Consider the following 27,928-nt stretch of genomic DNA (forward strand, 5'->3'; position numbering starts at 1 on the left):
GGGTTTTTAGGTCCCTTGTGAAGTATTCCTTGACCATGTAGGCACTGTCATGATGCTAACTTACAGAGATGAAAAGGACAAAATGCTCACCCTAAAGGAATTCAGAATCTTTTGGGAAACTAGAATGATAAAATAATCCTGGAGGAGCTGCTATAACAGAGGAGTCTGTATGCTTGTTAGAACCCAAGGAGAATGCTGCTTTTTAGCCTGAGAATTAGTGGCAGTGGTTGGGGATGGGGTGGCATTGGGCTACAGGAGAAAAGCTTCAGAGGGTTGAATTTGACCACCTAAACAGTAGGCCTACAAAGGAGGGGAACATATCTGGGTGGAAGAAAGGGTTTTGCTAAGTCATGGGAGTAGCTGGGAATTTCGGACGTGGGGCAGGGCCAGAACAAACTTGTGCAACTCCTGTTACAGAACCAAACATGTATCTGTTTGCCTGATGCACAGCAAAGCTAATCTACCAGGATGAGGTGAAAGTACAGTGTTTAAAGCAGGGCCAAGCAAGGAGAACAGGCAGCTCATGCTCAAAAGACTCAAACTCCTCTTTGGCTTTTAGGGAAGAGTTTTGAAAGGCAACAATAGTGATGAGGGTCACGGATGTGTGATCAGCTCATGGTCAGTTCTCTGATTGGTGGGTGGTGAGATAACCCCATGAAGTCACCGGGGTCACCATTATTAATCCTCAGGCTCTAGCCAGTCTGGGGGCTATGTGCTCATGATCAACACGGAGTTAGCTTTTTCAATCTGGTGGGAGTTTTAGTATCTGCAAAACAACTCAAGGACATGGCTCATGATATTCTCTGTGGCCCTTGAGGAGGAACTAAAGGTTCTTGACCTTGTTTTATGGCTAAACTACTATTATTTTGTCTTGCTTGACAGTTCTCCTTTGTTGTTGCATTTTCTAATTTCTCTGATTAAATTTACTCTTCAGAACTCAGAGAAAGCCTAGGAGGCTAAAGCTTTTTTTACAAACAAGAGGCAAGGGACTTGCAGGCAGTGGTCTGTCCTTGGGAAGGCCCTTAGAGTCCTGCTCATTTTCTCTAGAGAAATAACTAGAGAATACCTAATTAAAATCCAGGGAAGATATAACATTTAGGAAGTATAAGGAGGTTTATTTTCATAATTTTGTTTTAATTTTTCTAAATGCCTAATAACAATTTCAATTTTTTTCTTTTATTTTGGGTCAAACACTGTTTGCCACTTTATGGGAATTATTTCTTTAAATGTCCCTAAATACCACTACCAAGCAGGTACCATCAGTCCCATTTTACAGATGAGGAACTGGGGTCTGGAGAGATTAAGCATCTTCCAAAGTCATGGAGGTAGAAAAATGCAGAGCCAAGGCTCAAACTCAAGTCTGTGGCCTTGCGCTTAGCCTCTGCCTCTCTATACTGATGAGTGAGTGTGGGTTTCATTCTGAAGGTAATGGGGTGGAGGGCATGGAAAGACTGTAAAGCACAGGAGTGACAAACTTAACTCCGGCATAGGATGAAGGTTTTTCTTCACATGATGTGGAGACAGGTGGTGAATGTGTAAGTAGGTAGAGTCCATTGAAACAGTGAGGCCCTCAACCCTGTGTTCAGTCATGCACCTCCTGTTATTTCCCCTCCCAGCTTTCAGTATGTGCCCTTTACTTGATGTTTTCTGCTTAATATGAACTTTGGAGCCCTAGCACTTTGGTCAGAATCTCTGGCCCTGGCACTCACTACCTGTGGGAACATGGGCAACATACCCAAAGCTTCCTAGTCTGTAAAATGAGGATGATAAAACATCTACTTTCCTCACAGAGTTGTCATGGTGATTAAAAGAGATATGAGGCGTTCCCATCGTGGCTCAGTGGTTAACGAATCCGACTAGGAACAATGAGGTTGTGGGTTCAATCCCTGGCCTTGCTCAGTGGGTTAAGGATCCGGCGTTGCCGTGAGCTGTGGTGTAGGTCCCAGACGTGGCTCAGATCCCACGTTGCTGTGGCTGTGGTGTAGGCTGGCGGCTACAGCTCTAATTAGACTCCTAGCCTGGGAACCTCTATGTTCCACGGGTGTGGCCCTAGAAAAGACAAAAATAAATAAATAAATAAAAAATAAAAGAGATATGAACTATAAAGCATAGTCAGAAATGACAGAGCTTAAGCTTAAGCGGTGGTTCTTTCCGAATTTCAGCGCACAGTATGTCCCTGTTGATGACCACCTTTGCCTCTTTGGGACACTCTCCTGGTGGTCCTCTTCTCTCTCCAGCAATCCTGCTGTTTCTTGGTGTTCTCTTCATCTACCAGCCCCAGCACTGTTCCTGCTCGCCCAGGGTGCCTGCCTCAGTCCTCTTCTCTTCTCCTTGACCCCTGGGACGATCTCATCTAATTTCCTGCCTTTTATTATCCTTATTTATCTGCCAAGGGTCTCCCCCAAAGTAGCTCCAGTTGAGCCCCTTTGCTTAGTAGATGAATATTCCTAACTCCTGTGAATTTGTCCTAGATAGATAACAAGAATCTCAGCTTCAGTGTTGGAAGGGACTTTATTCAGCTTCTTAGTTTCAAAGGCAATTTCTTCTCCCTAAATTCTCCACTTTCATGAAATCTACCATCATCTCCTAGCTTCTCAAGCCAAGGAGAGCCTCTTTCCTCTCTTGCATTCTCCAAATGCCTAAATCACCAAATATTATCAAATTTACTTTCTGCAATTCCCTCAAATCCATTAATTTATCTCTGTGGAACTCCTAGCCACTGCCTTAGCTGAGGCCACCATCAGTTCTGATTAAAGGACCCAAAGTCCAATGAACAATCCAGTTCCATGGTTGACTTTTCCTGGAAACAGTCTGGACATGATGAAACTTTTTAAGAGAATGTGAATTGCTTGTTGCTTGATTTTCTTCTTCTTCTTTTTTTTTTTTTTTTTTTTTTTTTGGCCTTTTCTTGAGCCACACCTGCGGCATATGGAGGTTCCCAGGCTAGGGATCAAATGAGGAGGTTCCCAGGCTAGGGATCGAATGAGAGCTGTAGCTGCCGGCCTACACCAGAGTCAGAGCAATGTGGAATCCGAGCCACATCTGCGACCAACACCACAGTTCACGGCAATGCCGGATCCTTAATCCACTAAGCAAAGCCAGGGATCGAACCTGCAATCCTAGTCAGATTCGTTAACCACTGCATCATGACGGGAACTCCTTGATTTTCTTTTCTTTAGGACTAATCTGAAAGTGGGAAATTAAGCACCTGAAACACTTAAAATTTGATATTGACAAAAAAAAATTTGGGAACTACTTTATCCTAGTTTTTCAAACCAATGAAGACATTCCAAAAGTTTCCTATTAGACCTAGGAAGTTTGGCCTTCACAACATAGTGGCAGAAATATCAACTTTGTCCTATTACCCAAAAGGTGTCAAAGCTGTCACTGAAATGCCTGCGGCAGTTGTGGAAGCCCTGAAGGCACTGGAGAATTTCTTTACTCCTCCTGGAACAAGATCATGGTGAGAATCAGATTCTGTTGTAACTTCATGGGGCAAATCCCCAAGATGGCCATACTGATTGGTGAAGCAGCAGTGTCCTGCCAAGGCTTGCCCCTCAGCTGGGTGAGAGGGATTGGGTCAGATAAGCCCCACTTTCTCCGAATGTGAGTGTGCACACACTTGTTTGTACTGCCTGTTGTTTCTTGGCTCTATGTGAGAGCAGGGAAGTCTGTCGGCTGAATTGAGAGCCCTTCCATGGCTGAGTCCCTGAGCCCTGTTGTGTAGCAGCCAGGTGAGACAGATCAATGAAGCAGACAAGGCCCTGCCCTTAAGGGGCTCATCTTCGGCAGGAAACCAGGAAAGACCAACCAGAGAGGGCCTCCCTGTCCCACCAGCAAGAAACCAGTGACTCTGCTTTCTTTCACCAGTCTCCTTCCACACGCTGTAAGCTTTGATTTTGGTGAATGAGCACTCTGCTGTTGTGGCAGGAGGAAAAGAGATGGATCGCAAAGTGGTAGAAGGGTAAAGACAGGATATAGACCTTCCTGCTAAGCTAGGGACCCCTGAACTGCCTTAGCCATGAAAGATGCCCTGGCTGACCCCATATTTCAAGGCTACAGGGAGATCTTGGATATCTTGCTTTTAAATTTGATGTAGTATCACTTCAGGGAGTGTGATCCTGGGGAGGAAGGGCCCTGATGTGGAAATCTATATGCTTAGGGTCTGCCTAGCCACCAATGGCTCCGACATGGTAGAAATTCACTCACTCTCTGAGAACTTCAGGCCGAACCTTTGAAAACAAACTTCAGTAAATGAGATGCTCTGTGCAAAGGTACCATCCCCGCATAGCCCTGAGTCATTGCTGCTTCTGCTTGTATCTCACAGAATACAGATCCTGAGGATTCCATCTTGTATTGTTGGTCTGAGTGGGGAATGAGACCCTGGGTCTGTATTAGCTTCTTATGGCAGCCATAACAAAATAACAGACTGGGTGGCTTAAACAACTAGCTTTATTTCTTCATAGATCAAGAGGCTAAAAACACGAGAACAAGATGTCAGCAGATTTGGTTTCTTCTGAGACCTGTCTCCTTGGCTTGCAGATGACTGCCTTCTCACTGTGTCCTCACATGGTGGTCCCTATGTGTTGTCTGTGTCCTGATCTCTCCTTCAAGGACACCACTCACCTCGGATTAGGGCCTATCTTAATGACCGCATTTTTTATTCAATTGCCTCTTTATATAAGTCTTACCCCCAATAGTCAACATTCTTAGATACTGGGAATTAGGGCTTCACATATGAATGGGGTTGGGGAGGTGGGGTGGACACCTTTCAGTCCTAACAGGGCTTATTCTGAAAATCTGTGAGCCTAGGGTTGAAAACTGGGGACCCACTATCAGGGGCAGCTAGTCAGTCCAGGCTGCTCTTCTTCACTCTCCACCCCTTGCAAAGGGCAAAAAAGTTTTCAAAAGTATTTCTGCTTCAGTTTCTATTTCCCTCAATGAGTTGTCAATCTCTGTAATGCTTTACCTATCAACTGTGCTGAGAAAACAAAATCATGAACTCTGGCCTCAAAAAAGTAATGATCAAAATTAAAAGGTGTAATTTAAGACCCAAGTGGTGGCTTCTATCTGAGTCTTGTGTAGTGTGGGTTCTGCAAGATCCTGTCCACTCCAGCTGAAGAGGTTCATTACCAAAAGACAGTAAGAGACCTGCAGGTAACTACCGGTACGACGTGCTGAGCTGGGTTGTGCTTTTGAAGGAAAAGGAGGAAGGATGAGAAAAGTGACTGTCATGGCTTAAAAGACCAGGCAAAATGCTTCAGGTCTGCAAGGGGATTTTGAGAGGGTTGAGTAAGGGGATAAAAGGCATCCACCAAAGTTTTCTGAGAAGGGAAGGCCGGGGATTCACTACAAGCAACCCGCAAGCAGGGAACAAGAATGCCTGGTTTTACCCGACAGAAACGAGGACGGATGGACAGACGGACGGAGGTGGCCATTTCCCTCCCGAGCCAGAGAAACGCACCGGGTTGGCGTGGGTGTGGGGGGAGTGACGACGCACCCATACTCGCGCGGCTCCCAGCTGCGTAAAAGGCCAGGCCCCTGCGCGCCCTGGAGCGCGAATCCTGAGCGTCCCCTAGTGACCCCGCCCGGCCTCAACCCGTCCTCCCCCGCCCCCCCCGCCCCTCCCTGGAACAGACTACGGTTCTGGGCCGCCGTGGAGACGCCTTGCCCTTTGAGGAGGACCCATGGCCGCGCCCAAGAAAGCGGAGAAGCCAGCTGACCAAACTCTTGAAGGACTCAAAAGTTTCTAACGCGCCAGGATGCTGCAAGGAAGCAGTTGGCTAGACCGGACACCTGGCCTCTAACCCACTTGGGTACCCGGAGCCCAGTCAGTGCTTCTGCCGGCTCGAACATCCTCCCTTCCCCGAGCTATGGGAGAGTCCGCCGGACAGAGCGCGGAAAAGTGGCACAGCCTCTTCCAAGTGCGGTTGTGGGTGGCTCTGAAAAGAGCCTTTGGATGTGATGGAACCTCGAGCCGAGTGCGCACTTCTTTCTCTAAGCCCGCTCCCCGCGGATGCGGCGGGCCAGCTGGATGTCTTTGGGCATGATGGTCACGCGCTTGGCGTGGATGGCACACAGGTTCGTGTCTTCAAACAGCCCCACCAGGTAGGCCTCGCTCGCCTCCTGCAGCGCCATCACGGCCGAGCTCTGGAAGCGCAGGTCCGTCTTGAAGTCCTGCGCGATCTCGCGCACCAGGCGCTGGAAGGGCAGCTTGCGGATCAGCAGCTCGGTCGACTTCTGGTAGCGCCGGATCTCCCGCAGGGCCACGGTGCCCGGCCGGTAGCGGTGGGGCTTCTTCACGCCGCCGGTGGCCGGCGCGCTCTTGCGGGCCGCCTTGGTGGCCAGCTGCTTCCGCGGGGCCTTGCCCCCGGTCGATTTGCGGGCAGTCTGCTTAGTACGGGCCATGGCGGCGAGCCAAAACACGAGCTTACCAGCGCAGCGAAGGGAGAGTAACCAGGGGGACGCCCGCCGCAGCAGTCTTTATAGGCACAGGCTTGTCCCGATTGGGCGGGACAATAATTGAAAGTCCCGCGCTGGCTCTCTATTGGCTGTGACCTCACCAGCCCTAGCGCCACTGATTGGCTTGGGCAGAATCCTCCTCCGCCCGCCCCCCACCCTCCCTCCCTCCCTCCCTTTCTACTTTCCAGTTTGCCAGCAGTTTTCCCGGCCTCGTCTTTCCTTTCTTCCCGGCGAGAGTCATTTTTGAGCGCGACTGTGTCAGAACGTTCCTCTTCAGCCCTTCGCTCCCTTAGAACACGCTACCCCCGATGCCCGCCTCCTTTCCACGCTTTTTACCTCCCGGACCGAACCCCCGCCCCCTGAACGCCTTGTTACCTTGTCAGAACCCCCTAGGTTAGCTGCTAGTCTGGCCGATCTTCCCCCCCCCGCCCCCCGGCCCTTTGGTGCTTTTCGGATCGGAAGGTTATCTGCGCCCTCTCCGGGAGCAAGACTCCACTTCCGAGAGCCTCAGGACCTGTTATCCCCATCCCCGCCGCGAAGGCGCCTCCTCACTCCCCCCACTCCCCTTCCAAAGACGGTGGGCTCAAGCCAAAACCCACGTCCGCTACGCTCCCGAAAACCGTCTTTATCCCCTAACCGACTGGGGTGTACGGGGCGTGCGCGTGTGCGAGGGAACGTCCCCTTGGTGCTAGACCTCAGGTGTTGGGCAGAGGCTTGGGAAGTAACTGCAGTTGCTCACCGGGCATCCGACTTCGAGATAGAGCGTCGCGGCCGCCTGGTACTGCTTACTTTCAGCAGCCGAGTCGACCCTGGCTCGCCCAAGCAAGGTTTGCTACCTCTACCTGCGTTAATTAGATCCTAGGATTTGCCACACTCCCACCCGCACCCGCTTCCCAGCAAAATAACGGCTAAAGCACCTAGTTCCAGAGGCGAGTGAGGAACGGCAGGGAGTAGAGGGCAAACGGCACTCCCTCCGCCCACCTCCGTGCTTACTACCAAGGGTGGAGTTAAGGAGAAAGCTGGCTAGTGTAACAACTCTTTTTTTTATTTGAAAGAGTGGGTGGCTCTGAAAAGAGCCTTTGATTTCACAGGTGCCCCTTCCGGACGGGGCTGGGTGGGCTTCCGGATGCCGGCCTCACTTGCCCTTTGCCTTGTGGTGGCTCTCCGTCTTCTTGGGGAGCAACACGGCCTGGATGTTGGGCAAGACGCCGCCCTGGGCGATGGTGACTTTGCCCAACAGCTTGTTCAGCTCCTCGTCGTTGCGGATAGCCAGCTGCAAGTGGCGGGGGATGATGCGCGTCTTCTTGTTGTCTCGCGCCGCGTTGCCCGCCAGCTCCAGGATTTCCGCGGTCAGGTACTCCAGCACCGCCGCCATGTAGACGGGCGCGCCGGCCCCCACCCGCTCGGCATAGTTGCCTTTGCGCAGCAAGCGGTGCACCCGCCCTACGGGGAACTGCAGACCTGCGCGGGACGAACGGGACTTGGCCTTTGCGCGGGCCTTGCCTCCCTGTTTGCCACGACCAGACATGACAACGACACTCACTGCAACCGGCTCCCGCTTAGGTGACCGAGAAAGTCGCCCTAAACGGCCCCGCTTCACCTTTTTATAGGCAGAGCGGCGATTGGCTACGGAGCACGTTGATTGGCTAGAGCACATCTGTGTCCCGGTGGCCAATAGGATAGCGCAACCAGAATCCACTCATTTACATAACCTCGTCTCCCCTCGCAGCAGAGCCACTGAAAACTCGCGAATCGCAACGCGGCGGAACCCAAGCCTTCATTTGCGTACGGCCTCTATAAGTACCGAGTCGCTTCCGGTAGCCTCCGTGTAGTTGTTGCCTTTGCGTTCCCGGTTGTCCTTTGCAGCTGGTGTCTGCCGTTATGCCTGAGCCCGCCAAGTCCGCCCCGGCGCCCAAGAAGGGCTCGAAGAAAGCCGTCACCAAAGCCCAGAAGAAGGACGGCAAGAAGCGGAAGCGCAGCCGCAAGGAGAGCTATTCCATCTACGTGTACAAGGTGCTGAAGCAGGTGCACCCGGACACGGGCATCTCGTCCAAGGCCATGGGCATCATGAACTCCTTCGTCAACGACATCTTCGAGCGCATCGCGGGCGAAGCGTCCCGCCTGGCTCATTACAACAAGCGCTCGACCATCACGTCCCGGGAGATCCAGACGGCCGTGCGCCTGCTGCTGCCCGGCGAGCTGGCCAAGCACGCCGTGTCCGAGGGCACCAAGGCGGTCACCAAGTACACCAGCTCCAAGTGAGTCCCTGCCGGGATAGTGGCGCTCGCCCGATCGCCGGGTCGCTTGACTCCAAAAGGCTCTTTTCAGAGCCACCCATCTTCTCAATGGAAGAAGCTGTCATCTTGTTTTCGTTTTCATAAGCTGTTCTTTTTGTGCCACGTATAACTTATTGAAGATCTGCGTTTCCCTTCTCATGAATGACCAGCATAGGTCCAAATTTTACAGATAGGTTGAGATCTAGCTAGAGTAAGTGTTCATTCATTTACAGGCAACTTGCTTTTCATCACAGTGAAAAGGTGAGAGATGGGTGGTAATGAATTTTGAGAAAGAATAGTTAACCAGTGTTTACCTTGTAGCTGTTAGATTTGGTCAGTACTTTGTAAAAGCATTTTTGAGTTCAGGAAACCAGATGTAATGTTATTGTAAAAATACAAAGCAATGCTAGAGACCATGCCCCAGCGCTTACAGAAAACCTATAGTGCACTTGGTTATATTGATTCCGTATGTTGACTGAAAACAAACAAAAACCCCATAACTTGAAAGCTGAGAATTATGTTTTATTTGGCATCCTTGCTGAGGACTTAATCTCAGTAGACAGCCGGGAGATAGATTGCTCAAGGGGGAGCCAAGACATATAGGAGTTTTGCAAAAACAAACCAGGTAGTTGAACAAAAGACTAATAATTAAAAAAAGAAAAATCAAGAGTTTAGCACTTTTCTTTGTATGGGAATATACAAGAGTAGGCTGATTGAAATTATTCCTTTGGTATGCACCTTAACTATCTAGGGCCAGTATTCTATTTTTCTCCATCCTGATTCCCCTCAGGGTGCACAGTTGAGTGGCTGCAGTGACTAAGGCCTTGATGGCCACAACATGTTTTATTGACATGGCAGTCAGCATTTTTCACCCACACGGTGGTTGAAGTAATTTTTAGTCTACACACACTTCTTAACTTACTTTGGTATTCCTTTCAGGAGTGTACACTGAATATATTTTGCTCAAATTCAAGATGTCAACACTGTCAATATAAGATAATACTTGAGGGATATTGTTACCTATAGTAAATCCTCTTTGCCCAGATGCTGATACCTATACACGATTCCTTAGAGTTATAGTTTTGCTATTTTGTAATCTGCGTAAGAAAGGGAAGAGGAAAGAGGGTTTATAGCTGTTTAGGGATTTCAAGAATTTAGGCCTGCTGATCATAAAATGTCCTCCGGAGACTTCATTGGCAGCTTTTATTATTAAAACTACTTTCCCTTAAAACTATTTGTACTTTCCTTGGTACAGTTTAGTCTCCTTCTCTTTAAAAGCAGTGTTTCCTATAACAATTCAAAGGCCACCAGATCCTTAACTTATCTGTCCCTAAAACCCTACATCTTCCCACTGAATCCTTTCAGCCCTAGGGCCCAAGTCACTGGGGCCCTAAAAGCTGAAAGGCAAGGAGGAGAAGTCAATGGAACACACCGGGTGATTCAAATATTTGATAACCACTGATATTGGTTACGTGCGTCCCATATTCCTTGATAAGAACTTGTTCATTTTCGGTCACCACCCCAGACATTTTCTTCCTTTTTTCCTAATCGTCTTTTCCCCGTATTACTTGTAATGCTACATGCAAAGCTACTTTCATTTATTCCCTCATTAATTCAGAGCACCAAATATAGCATAGAACTTAACATTTTCTACCTTCATTAGGGTTTAAAAACACATTATTTTGTGGCCACACCCATGGCATATGAAAGTTCCTGGGCCAGGGATCGAATCAGTTGCTAACTTCCAAAGCTGCTGCAATGCCAATTTCTTAACCTGCTGGGCCACATAGGAACTTCCTAAAAATACAGTTTAAACAGATCAAATGAGAACAGAAGATAAAGTACTAAGAGGCATAAAACTGCTTCCTAAAAAAAAAAGCTAAGCACATCGTAAGTGTGCTAGCTCATCCCATTTTTCTCATTTTTTTCCTTATATGTGTATATAAAATCTCAAATATTATCTTCCAGCATGATTTTCATTACCTCCTCTCTGTCCTACCCAATCAAAAACAGATAATTTATTTCTTGGTTGTTGTACTAAATCCATCTCTTCTTAGGCCCCAGGAAACATTCTCCTATTTTTGCACATGACTTGCTTAGATTTACTGAGAGATAAGGCAGATTGCTTGAAGCTTGAAAGTTCAGGTAAAGCATGGAGATGAGGATGAAGCAAAGAAAATGGGAGATGCTGAGTTTATAGGATAAAAATACAACAAAAAACATTTCAAGAGGCATTTAGGATGTTGGGTAAATAACCTAATTATATGTGGGGGAAGGAATAGTCAATATTTGGTTCTAAAGATGAATATGAAAGCAGAAAACAGCTAATCTAAAAGGTGGAGAAAGAGACTCGGTGCAGCTATATTACCCATCAATTAATAGTTTCTTTAGAATCAACACTATAGTTATAGATGTGAAAGCAAAATTGATACCTTATTTAGGTTCCATTATGAGTATTTGTGTATCATGTCTCACAATAAGAGAGAGGGGAACACTGAGATAAATAAAGCATGCTCGGGATCAGCAATAAACAGAATAGGAAAAAGTCACTGTCCACATAAGGCTACATTGTAATTGATGGATGCTGAAAACAAGCAAAAGAAAGAAATGTAATAGTATTTAGGAGGTGATAGTGCTATTATGTAAAGCAGGATGTTGAGTAGAGTGAATAACAGGTCGATCAGTTAATATTTGAACAGAAGCTTGAATTAAGAAAGCGAGCCACAGGATATTTTGGAGAAGCTCATTCTAAGAACAAAAACAGCAAGTGCAAAGGCCCTGAGAAAGGTGCAAGCTTGAGGAGTTCAAGGAATAAGCAAGGCCACTGAGGCTGAAGCACCGTGAACAAAGGAAAGATCATCAGGGAGATGGCATCCGAAAGGTAGTTGAGGAGTTCCCGTCGTGGCTCAGTGGTTAACGCATCCGAGTAGGAACCATAAGGTTGCGGGCTCAATCCCTGGCCTCACTCGGTGTGTTAAAGATCCAGCGATGCTGTGGTAGGTCACAGACGAGGCTCAGATCCCAAGTTGCCTAGGCCGGCGGGAACAGCTCCAATTAGACCCCCAGCCCGGCAACCTCCATATGCCTCGGGTGCGGCCCTAGAAAGACAAAAAGAAAAAAAAAAGGTAGTTGAGGGTCAGATCGTGCAGACTGTTGCCAGGCCTCAGAGGCCATTGCAAAGATTTTGATTTTCATTCTAAATAAGCTGGAGTGCCTTTGGAGAGTCTGATCAGAGTGATGACATTGACCCATTCAGGATGTTGTGTTGAAAAACAGCCTTTAGGAGAGCAGGACTAGGGGCACAGTTCCAATTCGACCCCTAGCCTAGGAACTTCCATATACCACTGGCGTGGCGATAAAAAGAAACAATAATGAAAAAAGAAAAAAGTAGAGGCAGAGAGAATATCAAAGAGTCTACAGTAAAATCTCAGGAGAAAGATGGGTGGTAGCTGTGGGGATGGTGAAGTACTGAAGATATGTTTCATTTTATTTATTTATTTTTGTCTTTTTGGGGCTGCACCTGTGGCATATGGAGGTTCCCAGGGTAGGGAGCTGTAGCCGCCGGCCTACACCACAGCCACAGCAACACCAGATCTGAGCCGCGTCTGCAACCTACACCACAGCTCACAGCAACACCAGATCCTTAACCCACTGAGCAAGGCCAGGAATCGAACCCGAAACCTCATGGTTCCTAGTGGGATTCGTTAACCACTGAGCCACGACAGGAACTCCAAAAAATTCTTTATTGTAATACAATTTTAAAGGATAGTTTCCATTTATAATTATTACAAAATATTGGCCATATTTTCTGTGTTGTACAGTACATCCTTGCACCTATCTTACATCCAATAGACTGTACCTCCCACTCCCCCACTCCTACACTCCCCTACCCTACATTGCCCCTCTCCCCTCCCCACTAGTAAGCATTAGTTCATTCTCTATATCAGTAAGTCTGCTTCTTTTATATTATAGTCACTAGTTCGTTGTGTTTTTTAAGATTCCACATATAAGTGATATGATACCCTATTTACCTTTCTCAGTCTGACTTATTTCACATAGCGTAATGCCCTTCAAGTCCATCCATGTTGCTACAAATGGCAAATTCTCGTTCTTTTCCCTAAATACTTTATTTGGCATGTCTCTTAAAAATAGACATTCTCCTTTATAACTACAAAAACAAGGATATTCTTCTATATAACTACAATATCATTATTACACCCAAAAAATATTTTAATATCGATTCAATATTAACATATGCAATCCATATTCAAATTTCTCCAGTTGTCAGTAAAAAAATCTGATAAAGGTGGAGTTCCAGTCATGGCTCAGTGGTTAACGAATCTGACTAGGAATCATGAGGTTGAGGGTTCGATCCCTAGCCTTGCTTGGTGGGTTGGGGATCTGGCGTTGTGGTGGACTGTGGTGTAGGTCGAAGACGTGGCTGGGATCCCGCATTGCTGTGGCTCTGGCATAGGCTGGTGGCTACAGCTCCAATTGGACCCCTAGCCTGGGAACCTCCATATGCTGTGGGAGCAGCTCTAGAAAAAGGCAAAAGACAAAAAAAAAAAAAAAAAAAAAAAAAAAATCTGATAAAGGTGTTGTATTAATTTCCTATGGTTGCTGTAACAAGTAACTATAAACTTGATGGCTTAAAACACAAACTTATTCTCTTATGATTCTGGAGATCAGAAATACAGAAATCAGTTTCACCAAGTGGATCTCAAAACTGTACTCTCTCCAAAGGTTCTAGGGAAGAATCCTTTTCCATGCAATTTCCAGGTTCTAGAGGGACATTTCTTGAGTCATGGTCCCTTCCTCCATTCTCAAAGCCCACATCCTACCATCTTCAAGTCTCTCTGTTCCCATAACCTTCCTCCCTTGCCTTACATAAGGACATTGGTGATCCTTTAAGGTAATATTCACAGATTCTAGGAATTTAGATGTAGACGTATTTGGGAGCCCCTTTCAGCCTACCACAGCTGTTGACTACTGTTATGGGCTGAACTGTGAAAAGATATGTTGAAGTCTAACTCCCAGAGCCTTAGAATATGACCTTATTTGGTTGTGTGTGTGTGTGTGTGTGTGTGTGTGTGTGTGTGTGTGTTTGCCTTTTCTAGGGCAGCTCCTGCAGCATATGGAGGTTGACAAGCTAGGGGTCTAGTTGGAGTTGTAGCTGCTGGCCTACGCCAGAGCCTACACCGCAGCTCACGGCAATGCCAGATCCTTAACCCACTGAGCAAGGCCAGGGATTGAACCCACAACCTCATGGTTCCTAGTCAGGTTCGTTTCCACCTCGCCGCCACAGGAACTCCCGTTTAGTCTGTTTTTGTATGTGGCTAATTCTGTTTTCTGGGAAATACAAGTGGCGGTTGTTCTCAAACGTGAAGCCACCCAGTGAGATTTTTAAAATTCCAAGTGATGGCTGTATCCAAAATCACTTAAATCAGAATTTCTGGGGATGGCACCCAGGCACCAGTATTTTTAGAAGTTCTCAGGGTACAATGGGGAAATTTGAGACCCAAACATAAGGGGTTGGGTGAGTTCCTTAATGAAAATCAGCGTACAATTAGAGAAACAGAAGAAAAATGCCATAGTCAATAATATACATTGTAGGGCTATCAACTACTAAGTTATACTTCATAACAAACATAAGAAATCAAGTCTTGAAGAATACTTTACGGAAACACAGAAGGAGAAATAAAGCCTAGAAGAATACTACTGTGTTTATAGAGTATGGACAAAGAATGTCACCTGCCATTTCAGTAAATAATAGATGCTGTGGCCAAAAAGCGATCAACCACTGCAGCCACCCCTACAGTGCACCCTGAGGGGATTCAGGATGGAGAAAAACAAGATGATGGCCCTGCAGAGTTAAGGTGCATATCAAAGGAATGGTTTCAATAAGCCCAGACTCTTGCATCTTCCTATACCTAAAAGCACTAAAAGCATTAACTTGAGATGTCTGTTTTCGTGATTAGCAGTTGCATTTTTTTAGAAAGAGATGGGGATCATGTTATTCAGATTCCTGCTGAAAGCAATCCAAGGGTTCCCAAAGTACTAAAACTAAAAGTGTGAGGCCAATCTCCTTTGCCCTCCCAGCCACTGGGGCTTTCTGCTGCTCTAACAGTTCAAACTTTTTCGTCCTTCGGAAATTATGCATATTTCGTTCCCATTGTATGGACATATCATTTAAATTGGGCAAGTTTTCTGAGTGATAATTCTCTAGGGAGGACACTATCACCAAATATTAAGCAGGTCTTATGTGATCTGATGAGATGAAGTAAAGAGAAGGCACCAGCATACCGGCTGATTCCTGGGGATCAAAATCAAGCTTCTATTTTCCTAATTGGGGAATCTACATATAAACAGGCTACACAGATACTTGTAAGTGCAGTATACACAAACTCATGGAATTTGTTAGTACCAAATCTAATAATTATCTTTTTTTGTACACAATAGAGCACATGGGTAAAAAAATTCTGCCACCAGCATTTTGTTCCTTAACACCAGACGGCTACACCTTTGAAGTTTTATGCTGCATGCAGAAGTTTATATACTACAAAAAAAGAAAAAAAGGCATTTTGCTTAACAACTTGGATGTAGACACATGCACTTGCGTTCAATCAAGTCCAAACCAGTTTCAAGAGCAGTTCTATGACAAAATATAGCATGCCTACCCTCCATTAGGTTCTTTCACCCAACTAGGTAAGCATACCTATCCGTCAAATATCTGGATGGAAATAGAATTTGTTTCTAACTACTGGCAACTCCCAGTATTAACTAGAAGAAACCAAAAGGCAAAGTAGGAAAACAGGACCCGGATAAAACAAGATGACAGCTTCTTCCATTGAGAAGATGGGTGGCTCTGAAAAGAGCCTTTTGGAGTCAAGCGACCCGGCGATCGGGCGAGCGCCACTATCCCGGCAGGGACTCACTTGGAGCTGGTGTACTTGGTGACCGCCTTGGTGCCCTCGGACACGGCGTGCTTGGCCAGCTCGCCGGGCAGCAGCAGGCGCACGGCCGTCTGGATCTCCCGGGACGTGATGGTCGAGCGCTTGTTGTAATGAGCCAGGCGGGACGCTTCGCCCGCGATGCGCTCGAAGATGTCGTTGACGAAGGAGTTCATGATGCCCATGGCCTTGGACGAGATGCCCGTGTCCGGGTGCACCTGCTTCAGCACCTTGTACACGTAGATGGAATAGCTCTCCTTGCGGCTGCGCTTCCGCTTCTTGCCGTCCTTCTTCTGGGCTTTGGTGACGGCTTTCTTCGAGCCCTTCTTGGGCGCCGGGGCGGACTTGGCGGGCTCAGGCATAACGGCAGACACCAGCTGCAAAGGACAACCGGGAACGCAAAGGCAACAACTACACGGAGGCTACCGGAAGCGACTCGGTACTTATAGAGGCCGTACGCAAATGAAGGCTTGGGTTCCGCCGCGTTGCGATTCGCGAGTTTTCAGTGGCTCTGCTGCGAGGGGAGACGAGGTTATGTAAATGAGTGGATTCTGGTTGCGCTATCCTATTGGCCACCGGGACACAGATGTGCTCTAGCCAATCAACGTGCTCCGTAGCCAATCGCCGCTCTGCCTATAAAAAGGTGAAGCGGGGCCGTTTAGGGCGACTTTCTCGGTCACCTAAGCGGGAGCCGGTTGCAGTGAGTGTCGTTGTCATGTCTGGTCGTGGCAAACAGGGAGGCAAGGCCCGCGCAAAGGCCAAGTCCCGTTCGTCCCGCGCAGGTCTGCAGTTCCCCGTAGGGCGGGTGCACCGCTTGCTGCGCAAAGGCAACTATGCCGAGCGGGTGGGGGCCGGCGCGCCCGTCTACATGGCGGCGGTGCTGGAGTACCTGACCGCGGAAATCCTGGAGCTGGCGGGCAACGCGGCGCGAGACAACAAGAAGACGCGCATCATCCCCCGCCACTTGCAGCTGGCTATCCGCAACGACGAGGAGCTGAACAAGCTGTTGGGCAAAGTCACCATCGCCCAGGGCGGCGTCTTGCCCAACATCCAGGCCGTGTTGCTCCCCAAGAAGACGGAGAGCCACCACAAGGCAAAGGGCAAGTGAGGCCGGCATCCGGAAGCCCACCCAGCCCCGTCCGGAAGGGGCACCTGTGAAATCAAAGGCTCTTTTCAGAGCCACCCACTCTTTCAAATAAAAAAAAGAGTTGTTACACTAGCCAGCTTTCTCCTTAACTCCACCCTTGGTAGTAAGCACGGAGGTGGGCGGAGGGAGTGCCGTTTGCCCTCTACTCCCTGCCGTTCCTCACTCGCCTCTGGAACTAGGTGCTTTAGCCGTTATTTTGCTGGGAAGCGGGTGCGGGTGGGAGTGTGGCAAATCCTAGGATCTAATTAACGCAGGTAGAGGTAGCAAACCTTGCTTGGGCGAGCCAGGGTCGACTCGGCTGCTGAAAGTAAGCAGTACCAGGCGGCCGCGACGCTCTATCTCGAAGTCGGATGCCCGGTGAGCAACTGCAGTTACTTCCCAAGCCTCTGCCCAACACCTGAGGTCTAGCACCAAGGGGACGTTCCCTCGCACACGCGCACGCCCCGTACACCCCAGTCGGTTAGGGGATAAAGACGGTTTTCGGGAGCGTAGCGGACGTGGGTTTTGGCTTGAGCCCACCGTCTTTGGAAGGGGAGTGGGGGGAGTGAGGAGGCGCCTTCGCGGCGGGGATGGGGATAACAGGTCCTGAGGCTCTCGGAAGTGGAGTCTTGCTCCCGGAGAGGGCGCAGATAACCTTCCGATCCGAAAAGCACCAAAGGGCCGGGGGGCGGGGGGGGGAAGATCGGCCAGACTAGCAGCTAACCTAGGGGGTTCTGACAAGGTAACAAGGCGTTCAGGGGGCGGGGGTTCGGTCCGGGAGGTAAAAAGCGTGGAAAGGAGGCGGGCATCGGGGGTAGCGTGTTCTAAGGGAGCGAAGGGCTGAAGAGGAACGTTCTGACACAGTCGCGCTCAAAAATGACTCTCGCCGGGAAGAAAGGAAAGACGAGGCCGGGAAAACTGCTGGCAAACTGGAAAGTAGAAAGGGAGGGAGGGAGGGAGGGTGGGGGGCGGGCGGAGGAGGATTCTGCCCAAGCCAATCAGTGGCGCTAGGGCTGGTGAGGTCACAGCCAATAGAGAGCCAGCGCGGGACTTTCAATTATTGTCCCGCCCAATCGGGACAAGCCTGTGCCTATAAAGACTGCTGCGGCGGGCGTCCCCCTGGTTACTCTCCCTTCGCTGCGCTGGTAAGCTCGTGTTTTGGCTCGCCGCCATGGCCCGTACTAAGCAGACTGCCCGCAAATCGACCGGGGGCAAGGCCCCGCGGAAGCAGCTGGCCACCAAGGCGGCCCGCAAGAGCGCGCCGGCCACCGGCGGCGTGAAGAAGCCCCACCGCTACCGGCCGGGCACCGTGGCCCTGCGGGAGATCCGGCGCTACCAGAAGTCGACCGAGCTGCTGATCCGCAAGCTGCCCTTCCAGCGCCTGGTGCGCGAGATCGCGCAGGACTTCAAGACGGACCTGCGCTTCCAGAGCTCGGCCGTGATGGCGCTGCAGGAGGCGAGCGAGGCCTACCTGGTGGGGCTGTTTGAAGACACGAACCTGTGTGCCATCCACGCCAAGCGCGTGACCATCATGCCCAAAGACATCCAGCTGGCCCGCCGCATCCGCGGGGAGCGGGCTTAGAGAAAGAAGTGCGCACTCGGCTCGAGGTTCCATCACATCCAAAGGCTCTTTTCAGAGCCACCCACAACCGCACTTGGAAGAGGCTGTGCCACTTTTCCGCGCTCTGTCCGGCGGACTCTCCCATAGCTCGGGGAAGGGAGGATGTTCGAGCCGGCAGAAGCACTGACTGGGCTCCGGGTACCCAAGTGGGTTAGAGGCCAGGTGTCCGGTCTAGCCCCCTGCTTGCTGGCCGCCTCCTGGCGCGTTAGAAGCTTTTGAGTCCTTCAAGAGTTTGGTCAGCTGGCTTCTCCGCTTTCTTGGGCGCGGCCATGGGTCCTCCTCAAAGGGCAAGGCGTCTCCACGGCGGCCCAGAACCGTAGTCTGTTCCAGGGAGGGGCGGGGGGGGCGGGGAGGACGGGTTGAGGCCGGGCGGGGTCACTAGGGGACGCTCAGGATTCGCGCTCCAGGGCGCGCAGGGGCCTGGCCTTTTACGCAGCTGGGAGCCGCGCGAGTATGGGTGCGTCGTCACTCCCCCCACACCCACGCCAACCCGGTGCGTTTCTCTGGCTCGGGAGGGAAATGGCCACCTCCGTCCGTCTGTCCATCCGTCCTCGTTTCTGTCGGGTAAAACCAGGCAGTCCTGCCTTTCAAGGGTTTGTGATTTGGGTCCTCCCTACCACCCTCTGCTTTCCCCCCCTCTCCTTTTGTCTTTATGCCTGCATCCTCAGCACCTGGAAGTTCCCAGGCTAGATGTCAAATCGGACCTCTAGCTCCTGGCCTATACCGCAGCTGTAGCAACGCTAGATTACAGCCTCTTGTGAGACCTACACGGCAGCTCAGGGCAAGGCTGAATCCTTAAACCACTGAGCAAGGCCTCGGATCCAACCCTCGTCCTCTTGAATACTAGTCCGGTTTGTTATCACAGGACCATGAGGGGAACCTCCACTCTGCTTCTCATCAAAAGTCGGAATGGCAGAGTTCCTGTCGTGGCTCCTTGGTTAACGAATCCGACTAGGAACCATGAGGTTACAGGTTCGATCCCTGGCCTTGCTCAATGGGTTAGCGGACTCGCCGTGAGCTGTAGTGTAGATCCCAGACGCGGCTTGGATCCCGCGTTGCTGTGGCTCTGGCATAGGCTGGTGGCTACAGCTCTGCTTGGACCCCTAGCCTGGGAACCTCCATATGCCCCAAGAGCAGCCCAAGAAATGGCAAAAAAAAAAAAAAAAAAAAAAAAAGTCGGAGTGGCTAGCAGGGTGCTGTCCAGACCTTAGGTCTATTTTTGTGAGCTGGGCCTTAAACTGGCTGTTTTTCTGTTCCATTTCACTGAGTGAGTCTCACCTCCCTGAAGTAATTTCTAAACGCTTCAATTGTATCTGGGTTCTCTGTCAATAGTTGGTAGTATCTTGTTAATACGTTTTTTTCAGTCATGTGGGAAGTCTGTCCTCAGGTTTTGGATTACTCGGTGAAAGGACAAAAGTGGGGTTCTGAGTTCTGGGAGATCAAACAGGCAGAACATGGTCCTCTTTTGAGGAGATGAAGTTTCCCTCTGAAGGAGGCCTTAGAGATGATTTTTGTACATTTGGGAAGTGCAGGGCCTCTAGTGGGCTCAGAGTGAAGACAGGGTCTTGCAGAGCCCATCTCCACAAGTTCAGATACAAAGCTGTACAGATCTTAGGTGACAACTCTTCTTAACCTTCTTAAACTTGGAAGAAGCTAACTTGTTTTCTGTTTTGTCTTGGTTCAGTGGCAGGTGAAAAGCATTAACTGATGAGTGAGAATTCACAGAGGACATAGGGAAAAGGAAGGATACTTAGTTTTGTTTTTCTTTCTTACTGTCACATGTAGGAGTTGAATTCGAGCGGCAGCTGCAGCAATGTGGGATCCTTAATGCACTGAGCAAGGCCTGAATGAACCCACATCTTCACAGAGGCAACATGGAGCCCTTAACCTGCTGAACTGCTGAGCCACAACTGGACTCCAATTTTTTTTTTTTTTTTTTTTTAAGCTCCTGTTGCCTCTTTTGAGATGTGCGAGAAATGGGGAGAGCAGTATATAGACTGTGGCCCTCCTGCTACAGTTTGCCACATGTTTCTGCTTCAGCCAGCAGTCACAGCAATTTCCAGAGCATGCCTCCCAGGGCTCTGCCCAGACCGTTATTACCTGCTTAGTCCCCCACTGCAGGATGGATTCAGCCTGGGTCTGTACTCTTCTGAGTTAAGAAGTAGAGACTTAAGGGGGGTGGCATTATATTTACACCTGCTATCTCATCCATCTTCCTGGTAAAATTTTAGGGGACATACAGACATAGGGCTTTCTGAGGTACAGCTTGAAGTTCTCAGGTGAGTAAGTGACTTGTTCATGATCTCGGGTCCAGGAACAGTTGAACAGACTCTGGAAACTTCAATGTCTGTGTCAGGTGTCAGTGCTCCACATCCTCGGCCTGCCTCTGATATCACACTGCTTTATTTTACCAATTAGGACACCCTTAACATCAAGGAAGTCTTTCATTATTAATCGCATGCAAGGGAAATTAATTTAGTGGCATTTTCGATATCCAGTCAGGAGTAGAATAAAATTTTGTCTTCCTGTCAGTATAAAGAAAGGCCTACCCTCACAGCATCCTTTCAAATCTTTTTATTTGTTTGAGAGACTGGTATAAACTGAGTTCATTGATATCAGAGTACAGTTTAAAATGAGTGTTTTATCATTTAATCATTTCTGTACTTAAATCATTCCCTACTCTCAGAGGAGAGAGTTAAAGAATAAGGACAAGGTAAATAAATGCTTTTCCTCTAGTCATTAGCTTCTACACGGCTAGAATAATTGCAAGGAAAGTCTACTCCAAACCCCTGGGATTTTTAAGAATAGAAAAACAGGAGTTCCCTTTGTGGCGCAGTGGTTAACGAATCCGACTAGGAACCATGAGGTGGCGGGTTCGGTCCCTGCCCTTGCTCAGTGGGTTAACGATCCGGCGTTGCCGTGAGCTGTGGTGTAGGTTGCAGGCGCGGCTCGGATCCCGCGTTGCTGTGGCTCTGGCGTAGGCCGGTGGCTACAGCTCTGATTCGACCCCTAGCCTGGGAACCTCCATATGCCGCGGGAGCGGCCCAAGAAATAGCAACAACACCAACAACAAAAAAAAAGAAAAACAGTCTTTGTGGGTTCTTGTTGTGGCTCAGCAGGTTAAGGACCTATCATTGTCTCTTAAGAATGCAGCGTTGCTGTAAGCTGCAGTATAGGTCACAGTATTGCAGTGACAGTGGCCTAGGCCGGCTGCTGCAGCTCTGATTTACCCCTGACTGGGGCACTTCCCTATACTTCAGGTTCAGCCTTGGAAAAACAAACACAGTCTTTGTTTGGGTTTAATTCTGCCTTGGTTAGGATAGTGGGGGACAGGTGTGTGTGCATGTGTAGAGAGAAACTGGTATTCTGGTCCCGTTGACACTACCTTTGGTTCCTTGGAAGAAGACTTGGGCTTTGGGTTCACACACTCTCATGATCATCCTTCCAGGTCCTCATCTCAGGAGTCTCATTTCTTCTCCTCTGCCGGGTTCCGTCAGTGTTCTCGGTTTCATCCATGCTGGCCTTGGCTTTTTTTTTTTTTTTTTCTCCTTGAGACTCAAGTGAGATCATGAATTCCTACTTTCCATGTATCTGCTCTCTGCCAAGTGTTCTCATATTGATATCTCCTGCTGAGACCACTATCCTGTCCTCTACACCAATATCTCTAACTTTCTGATGGCCAGGTCCTTCAGGATGGATAATAGGCACTTCAAACTCAGTTCACTATTTCCACAATTGTATTGTCTTGCTTCCAAAGTTCTTTTTTTCCTTCCATATTCCCCGTCTTACTTGGAAGACACCTTCACCCCTTTTTCCTCATCTGTTCAGGTCCACAGTTCCTTTCTCTCTTTTTTTTTTTTTTTTTTTTTTTTGCTATTTCTTTGGGCCACTCCCACGGCATATGGAGGTTCCCAGGCTAGGGGTCTCATCGGAGCTGTAGCCACTGGCCTACGCCAGAGAGCCACAGCAACGCGGGATCCGAGCCGCGCCTGCAACCTACACCACAGCTCACGGCAACGCCGGATCGTTAACCCACTGAGCAAGGGCAGGGACCGAACCCGCCACCTCATGGTTCCTAGTCGGATTCGTTAACCACTGCGCCACGACGGGAACTCCGACAGTTCCTTTCTCTTATCATGTGTCCAAATTTCACAAGTCACCAATGTTTTCTAACTTACTGTCTGACTTTCAAGTCTGTCACCCTCTCTCCATCCATCTATGGTCTCTCTTAACTGACACCCTCACCAGCTCTGTTCTAGAGAATTAAATATTCAGCCTTGACTCTACCTTGCCACTAAGTGTCCACCCTGTGTGAGAGCTGTCACTTTCAATGCATTTTTTTGAGTCTGTCACTCTCAAAAAATGTTCCACCTCCTTCTCATGCCCTTCATAGTAAAGTTCACCTTCCTTTGCATAGCATCCACAGCAGTGGAGGTTAATAACTGGTAGGGACTCTTGAGTTAGGCAAACCTGAACTGGAACCCTGGTCTTGCCCATAGTCACAGGTTTGACTTCAACAAGAAAGTCTCTGTAGGCCTCGCTCTTTCCATTTGTAAAATGGAGACGACAGTATCTTGCTAATAGTGTTGTTGGAAATGTTAAAAGTGACACTTCCCATAAAGTACCTAGCAGAGTATCTGGTCCAGAATAAGTATTCAATTACTTTCAGTTACTCTATTAATAGTTATTAAATTTAAAAAGCCTAATAACATCATCTTAATATGCAACTAGTTCCTGATACTTCCCAGATCCTCCCCAGGTTTCTAGCACTCTGCTGGCTGAACAAGTACATTCTGGCTCCTCAGAACATCAGCAGTTCCCAAGGATATGATGTCTTCACACGTTTCATTTCTTGTCTTCAGATCCTCCTCCCTTTTTTTTTTTTTTTTTTGCAGCCTTGAGAATCCCTGTTCATTCTTCAAGATTCAGCCTTATGTGGTGGCCTTCCCTTTCCTTTCTCCTCTTTACCCTTATATCTTTGTGCCCCCCCCACCTCTCTCCCATCCTATCCTCACACCTCTTCCTATTCCCTACCTTCAGCATTAGGCTGGCATCTTTCCTCAGGGTGAAGATTTATCTTTGTTCTTTGCCTGGCACAACATAGGTGATCAGGAAATGCTTGATGAGGGATCTAATTCTCCTGACCTTCTACTCTTTGCCATATATGAGGGAGTTGAGCACAGGATGCCCCCTATTCCTGGGGTCTTTGAAGTTATAGATCAAGAGCAGACCTGGATTGGACCTCTGAGAAGACCTTCCAAGGTCTTTGGGGGGGGGGTCCTGGAACACAGGAGCAGGACACTGCCTGTGGGCAGGGTGTTTGGAAAGCCCAGGTGCCCCTTAGCCATGAATGGCCACAGTCCCAGACAATCTGCTTCTGGTAACAGGGACTGAGAGAAGAGTTCACTGAGCTACATTCTCACCAGCACCCCCAGTCTGTTCCTGAATGCAGATCTGGGAAGGAGTGTCTGTTTTTATATCCACAAGATATCAGATTCGGACAAGCCTCCTGACAGGATTTTTTTGGTTTTTGGTGTGTGGACCTGGGATGTGATCAGGAGCAGAGAGTGAAATGTACATAAGGAGAGACAGGAAGGGGAGGAAGGATGGTAGAGGAAAGGGGTTGGCAGAAATCTATGGGCCTCACTGCAGTGAACTGGGGCTGAGGCCTGACACCCCTTAGCAGGTAGGGCAGGCTCCTGACCCTTATCCAGGAAAAGGTTCCAAAGAGAAAAGACTGGGATCTCCATTTCCTCATGTGTAAACCAGGATCATAATTGTACCCACCCCAGGAATGCCATGAGGATAGAAAGAGATAATATAGCCCACACAAAGTGCTTAGAACAGAGCCCTACATATGGTCATAAATCAACATTAGTAGCATCATTAATATTAATTATGTAAATATTAGTGACAATAATGTGAATTGATGTAAGCCTTAATTACAATCATGTCATGGAAAACAAGAATCACACACACACATTAGTGAATAATTTTCAACACACAGCCAGCTTCTAGACTGTATGGCCCAGGCAGTAAGAATACCCAGATTCCTAGATGGCTTCTGGTTCATCTTTCAGTCACCTCCTCTCATTCAAACTCACAATATCCCTGGACAGGAGGAAGGGCTTTTAAATTTTCTGTTGAATATTTGAAGAAACCAAAGCTGGTGAGGGACAGATAACTTGGAATGTGGGTCACACAGAAGACAGCAGATGTGGAACTTGAGCCTGTTTTGCTTTTCTTCTTGTATTAGATTCATTGTTTCAGAAGAAAATAATACACAAAAATAATTACATCTAGAGATACAGTAGCTCTGATTTCTGATCACTCCAAAATATAGTAAGATATAACTTTATATTACTATCTGCTGCACAGTCGCACATACCTAAAAATTAAAGCAAGTTATACAAAAGGATCTTTTTTCTTTTTTTTTTTTTTTTGCTTGGAACGCACTTTGTTATTTTGAATCCTATTCTGTTTCATTAATAAAAGATACTGGCTCCCATTCTCTAAGTTGATTTTACCACCTGCTCATGGGCTGCAATCTGCAACTGAAAACCACTGCAATAGAGACATAACCAGAAAAAGTGAGATCACCTCTCAAAAATTCTTGCAGGAGTTCCCTGGTGGTCTAGCAGTTAAAGGATCTGGCATTGTCACTGCTGTGGTGTGGATTCTGTCCTTGGCCTGGGAACTTCTTTTTCATTTTGTTTTTCTGTTTTTTGTCTTTTTGCCATTTCTAGGGCTGCTCCCGTAGCATATGGAGGTTCCCAGGCTAGGGGTCTAATCCAAGCTATAGCTGCCAGCCTACACCAGAGGCACAGCAACTCGGGATCCGAGCCTCATCTGCAACCTACACCACAGCTCACAGCAATGCCGGATGCTTAACCCTCTGAGTGAGGCCAGGGATCAAACCTGCAACCTCATGGTTCCTAGTCGGATTCGTTAACCACTGAGCCACAGTGGGAACTCCTCTGGCCTGGGAACTTTGGTATGTCACAGGTGTGGCCAAAAAAAGTCTTACTGTTTTGTTCAACAAGAAGCCTGGCAACTCTTCATAGCTGGAGGTGTGTATATGAGTTTGCAGAAATGGGAACCAGGTCTTTGGGCTCTGTGAGAAGACATGCTCTATAATGAAGGCATTCTGCGGTGGGTGGCAGAGAAAGGTGCAAATGAGTTAGCTGGAAATTCAGAGGAAGAGGTCAGTTCTAACTGAGAGACTCAAAAAGGACTTCTTGTAGGAGAACTTGGGGTGGGGCAGGGAACCAGAAAAAAGAAAAAGAGAATTGTGAGTGGTGGACAGTCTACAGGCTGGACCAATTCTAGGAATGGGAAATAATTTTTCAGTGATGAGACTTTAAGGCCAGGTCATTGAGGGGCTTGAATGCCAAACTGGGGAGGGAGTGGATGGATGGATTTTACTCTGTAAACAGTGTAGAGGAAAGGATTATAAAAGAGGAAGCCAAAAAAAAAAAAAAAAAAAGAGTTCCCTTCGTGACTCAGTGGTTAACCAACCCAACTAGTATCCATAAGGACTCAGGTTCCATCTCTGGCCTTGCTCAGTGGGTTAAGGATCCAGCATTACCGTAGGCTGGGGTGTAGTTCACAGATTTGGCTTGGATCCCCCATTGCTGTGGCTGCGGTGTAGGCTGGCAGCTACGGCTCCAATTCGACCCCAAGCCTGCGAACCTCCATATGCCGTGGGTGTGGCCCTAGAGATAAAAACGCTCCCGCACGCACATGTGCACACACACACACATATACATGGAAGAAAAAGAACATATATTTGTAGAAATGCATATAAATACTAGCAATCAGAGAAAGGCAAATTAAAACAATAATGGGATATCACTTTATACTGAATACTCTGGCCAACCATAGAAAGCTGAATAATGCTAAGTGTTGGTGGTAATGGTGGTTTACGTGGCTGGTGCCTGGCTGGTGGGATGTGGCCTAGGGCAGCCATTCTTCAGAATAGCCTGGTACTTAGGTCAATTAAAGTTACACATCACAGGAACCTGCAACTGTGCTTCTGGGCACTTAAATCCAAAAGAAATTCTCACACAGGTCTATCAGGGAACATGAAAAGTATGATGGGACATTGGAAACAGTAAACATTCATCACTGGAAAAGTGGGTAGAGAAAATGTGGTGGGTACACTCCACATGGAAGTGCGGAGACCGGTAAAGCAATAGCTGGATTATCTTTTGGAAGCTAACAATTTCTTCTCTAGAATTTTTCCTTGGCTACATACAAGCCAAATGTAGCTGTGTAAAATCATAAGCCTAGAACACTAAAAATACAATTCAAAAAAAATCTTTTACTTACAAAACCATAACTAGGTTTAAGGACTGCAAGTATGCACCTATGTTTCAATCAAAATCAGGTAAATTTAGATGTGGCAGCATAGGAGTTCCCACTGTGGCCATGGGTTAAGAGCCTGAATGCCTGGGTCTGATCCCTGGCCCAGGAACTTCCATATACTACGGCTGCAACCTTTAAGAAAAAGAAAAGTGGCAGTATAGAGAACAACCTAAAACAACGCTGACATAGAATTTGCTTTTGGCTTGTCTAAAATTAAATTGTTCTATTTTATGATTGGGTATATTTCTGTGGGCCTTATTCTAAGCTACAACAGGTCCTAACAAGTTTTCTTTTAAGTCTGGAGCATGATAGGCTTTCCCAGTGATTAAAATTGAGGCAGACAAGTGAAAAACAGCTCTGGTTAATAAATAACTCGGGTTCCCAGAGCTCTTAGCACCTGTCTCCTACACATTTCTGACCCCAGACTAGCCAGCTCCCAATTGCAAAGCTCCCTATGCTTTTTAGGCAAGCGCTCAGCTCTTCTGAGGACTGTGTGGTTGGCCCTAAAAAGGGCCTTTGAGATTGTCTCACGTAGCAGAACTAGCAGCTTAGCCCCCGAAGCCATACAGGGTGCGTCCCTGCCTCTTGAGGGCGTACACCACGTCCATGGCGGTGACGGTCTTGCGCTTGGCGTGCTCCGTGTAGGTCACTGCGTCCCGAATGACGTTCTCTAGGAACACCTTCAACACACCTCGGGTTTCCTCGTAAATGAGGCCGGAAATCCGCTTGACTCCCCCTCGCCGAGCAAGGCGCCGAATGGCGGGCTTGGTGATGCCTTGGATGTTGTCTCTCAAGACCTTGCGGTGGCGCTTAGCACCGCCCTTGCCCAAGCCCTTACCGCCCTTTCCTCTCCCGGACATGGCTGATGTGGTCTGCAGACAACTTTGGGACGGCTGAGGATGGCTTTTCGCCTGATATACAAGAGTGGCGGACCTGATTGAAAGCTGAAAGCCGAAAGCGCGCGGGCGGGAAGGCGTCTCATTTGTCCCCGCCCGCTCAACCTTTCGTTGTTTCTGCTGTTTCCCTCTCTCCCTCTCCACCCTCCACAGCGCCCGCTAACAGACATGCACCTTTTATTTATTAATTAATCATTTTTGAAATATGGTTGATTAACGGTTTCATATGA

General features: G+C 48.2%; 7 protein-coding genes and 1 long non-coding RNA gene across 8 annotated transcripts in view; 4 read left to right on the top strand and 4 right to left on the bottom strand.

Annotated features, from left to right (window-relative positions):
- LOC110260327 overlaps nt 1–5,740 on the top strand; it is a 29,690-nt gene extending 23,950 nt beyond the window's left edge. Inside the window, exons 4-5 of the long non-coding RNA XR_002343448.1 lie at nt 3,373–3,463; nt 4,467–5,740. This is a non-coding gene — a long non-coding RNA (uncharacterized LOC110260327). The remainder of the gene's footprint in view (nt 1–3,372; nt 3,464–4,466) is intronic.
- On the bottom strand, nt 5,968–6,465 carry LOC102161782 (histone H3). The gene has a single exon (XM_021089926.1). The coding sequence runs from the start codon at nt 6,406–6,408 to the stop codon at nt 5,998–6,000; it is 411 nt and encodes a 136-aa protein (XP_020945585.1). The 5' UTR covers nt 6,409–6,465; the 3' UTR covers nt 5,968–5,997.
- LOC100624086 (histone H2A type 2-A-like) lies at nt 7,487–8,157 on the bottom strand. The gene has a single exon (XM_003355215.5). The coding sequence runs from the start codon at nt 8,117–8,119 to the stop codon at nt 7,598–7,600; it is 522 nt and encodes a 173-aa protein (XP_003355263.3). The 5' UTR covers nt 8,120–8,157; the 3' UTR covers nt 7,487–7,597.
- On the top strand, nt 8,248–9,969 carry LOC102162202 (histone H2B type 2-E). The gene has a single exon (XM_013997205.2). It carries the CDS (start codon nt 8,344–8,346, stop codon nt 8,722–8,724), a length of 381 nt encoding a protein of 126 aa, XP_013852659.1. The 5' UTR covers nt 8,248–8,343; the 3' UTR covers nt 8,725–9,969.
- LOC100738744 (histone H2B type 2-E) lies at nt 12,468–18,885 on the bottom strand. The gene has a single exon (XM_021089929.1). It carries the CDS (start codon nt 16,048–16,050, stop codon nt 15,670–15,672), a length of 381 nt encoding a protein of 126 aa, XP_020945588.1. The 5' UTR covers nt 16,051–18,885; the 3' UTR covers nt 12,468–15,669.
- On the top strand, nt 16,242–16,907 carry LOC102159655 (histone H2A type 2-A-like). The gene has a single exon (XM_005663506.3). It carries the CDS (start codon nt 16,275–16,277, stop codon nt 16,794–16,796), a length of 522 nt encoding a protein of 173 aa, XP_005663563.1. The 5' UTR covers nt 16,242–16,274; the 3' UTR covers nt 16,797–16,907.
- On the top strand, nt 17,986–18,396 carry LOC100156741 (histone cluster 2, H3-like). The gene has a single exon (NM_001244642.1). It carries the CDS (start codon nt 17,986–17,988, stop codon nt 18,394–18,396), a length of 411 nt encoding a protein of 136 aa, NP_001231571.1.
- Nucleotides 27,297–27,704, bottom strand: LOC100621389 (histone H4). The gene has a single exon (XM_021089930.1). The coding sequence runs from the start codon at nt 27,660–27,662 to the stop codon at nt 27,351–27,353; it is 312 nt and encodes a 103-aa protein (XP_020945589.1). The 5' UTR covers nt 27,663–27,704; the 3' UTR covers nt 27,297–27,350.

The sequence above is a fragment of the Sus scrofa genome, chromosome 4 (assembly GCF_000003025.6).
Source record: "Sus scrofa isolate TJ Tabasco breed Duroc chromosome 4, Sscrofa11.1, whole genome shotgun sequence".
Classification (NCBI taxonomy): Eukaryota; Metazoa; Chordata; class Mammalia; order Artiodactyla; family Suidae; genus Sus; species Sus scrofa.

Bases quoted from the DNA above. Each gene is read 5' to 3' on its own strand.
- LOC102159655 (XM_005663506.3), top strand. From the start codon at position 16,275: ATGTGCTCTAGCCAATCAACGTGCTCCGTAGCCAATCGCCGCTCTGCC.
- LOC100621389 (XM_021089930.1), bottom strand. From the start codon at position 27,662: ATGTCCGGGAGAGGAAAGGGCGGTAAGGGCTTGGGCAAGGGCGGTGCT.
- LOC100156741 (NM_001244642.1), top strand. From the start codon at position 17,986: ATGGCCCGTACTAAGCAGACTGCCCGCAAATCGACCGGGGGCAAGGCC.
- LOC100624086 (XM_003355215.5), bottom strand. From the start codon at position 8,119: ATGTGCTCTAGCCAATCAACGTGCTCCGTAGCCAATCGCCGCTCTGCC.
- LOC102162202 (XM_013997205.2), top strand. From the start codon at position 8,344: ATGCCTGAGCCCGCCAAGTCCGCCCCGGCGCCCAAGAAGGGCTCGAAG.
- LOC102161782 (XM_021089926.1), bottom strand. From the start codon at position 6,408: ATGGCCCGTACTAAGCAGACTGCCCGCAAATCGACCGGGGGCAAGGCC.
- LOC100738744 (XM_021089929.1), bottom strand. From the start codon at position 16,050: ATGCCTGAGCCCGCCAAGTCCGCCCCGGCGCCCAAGAAGGGCTCGAAG.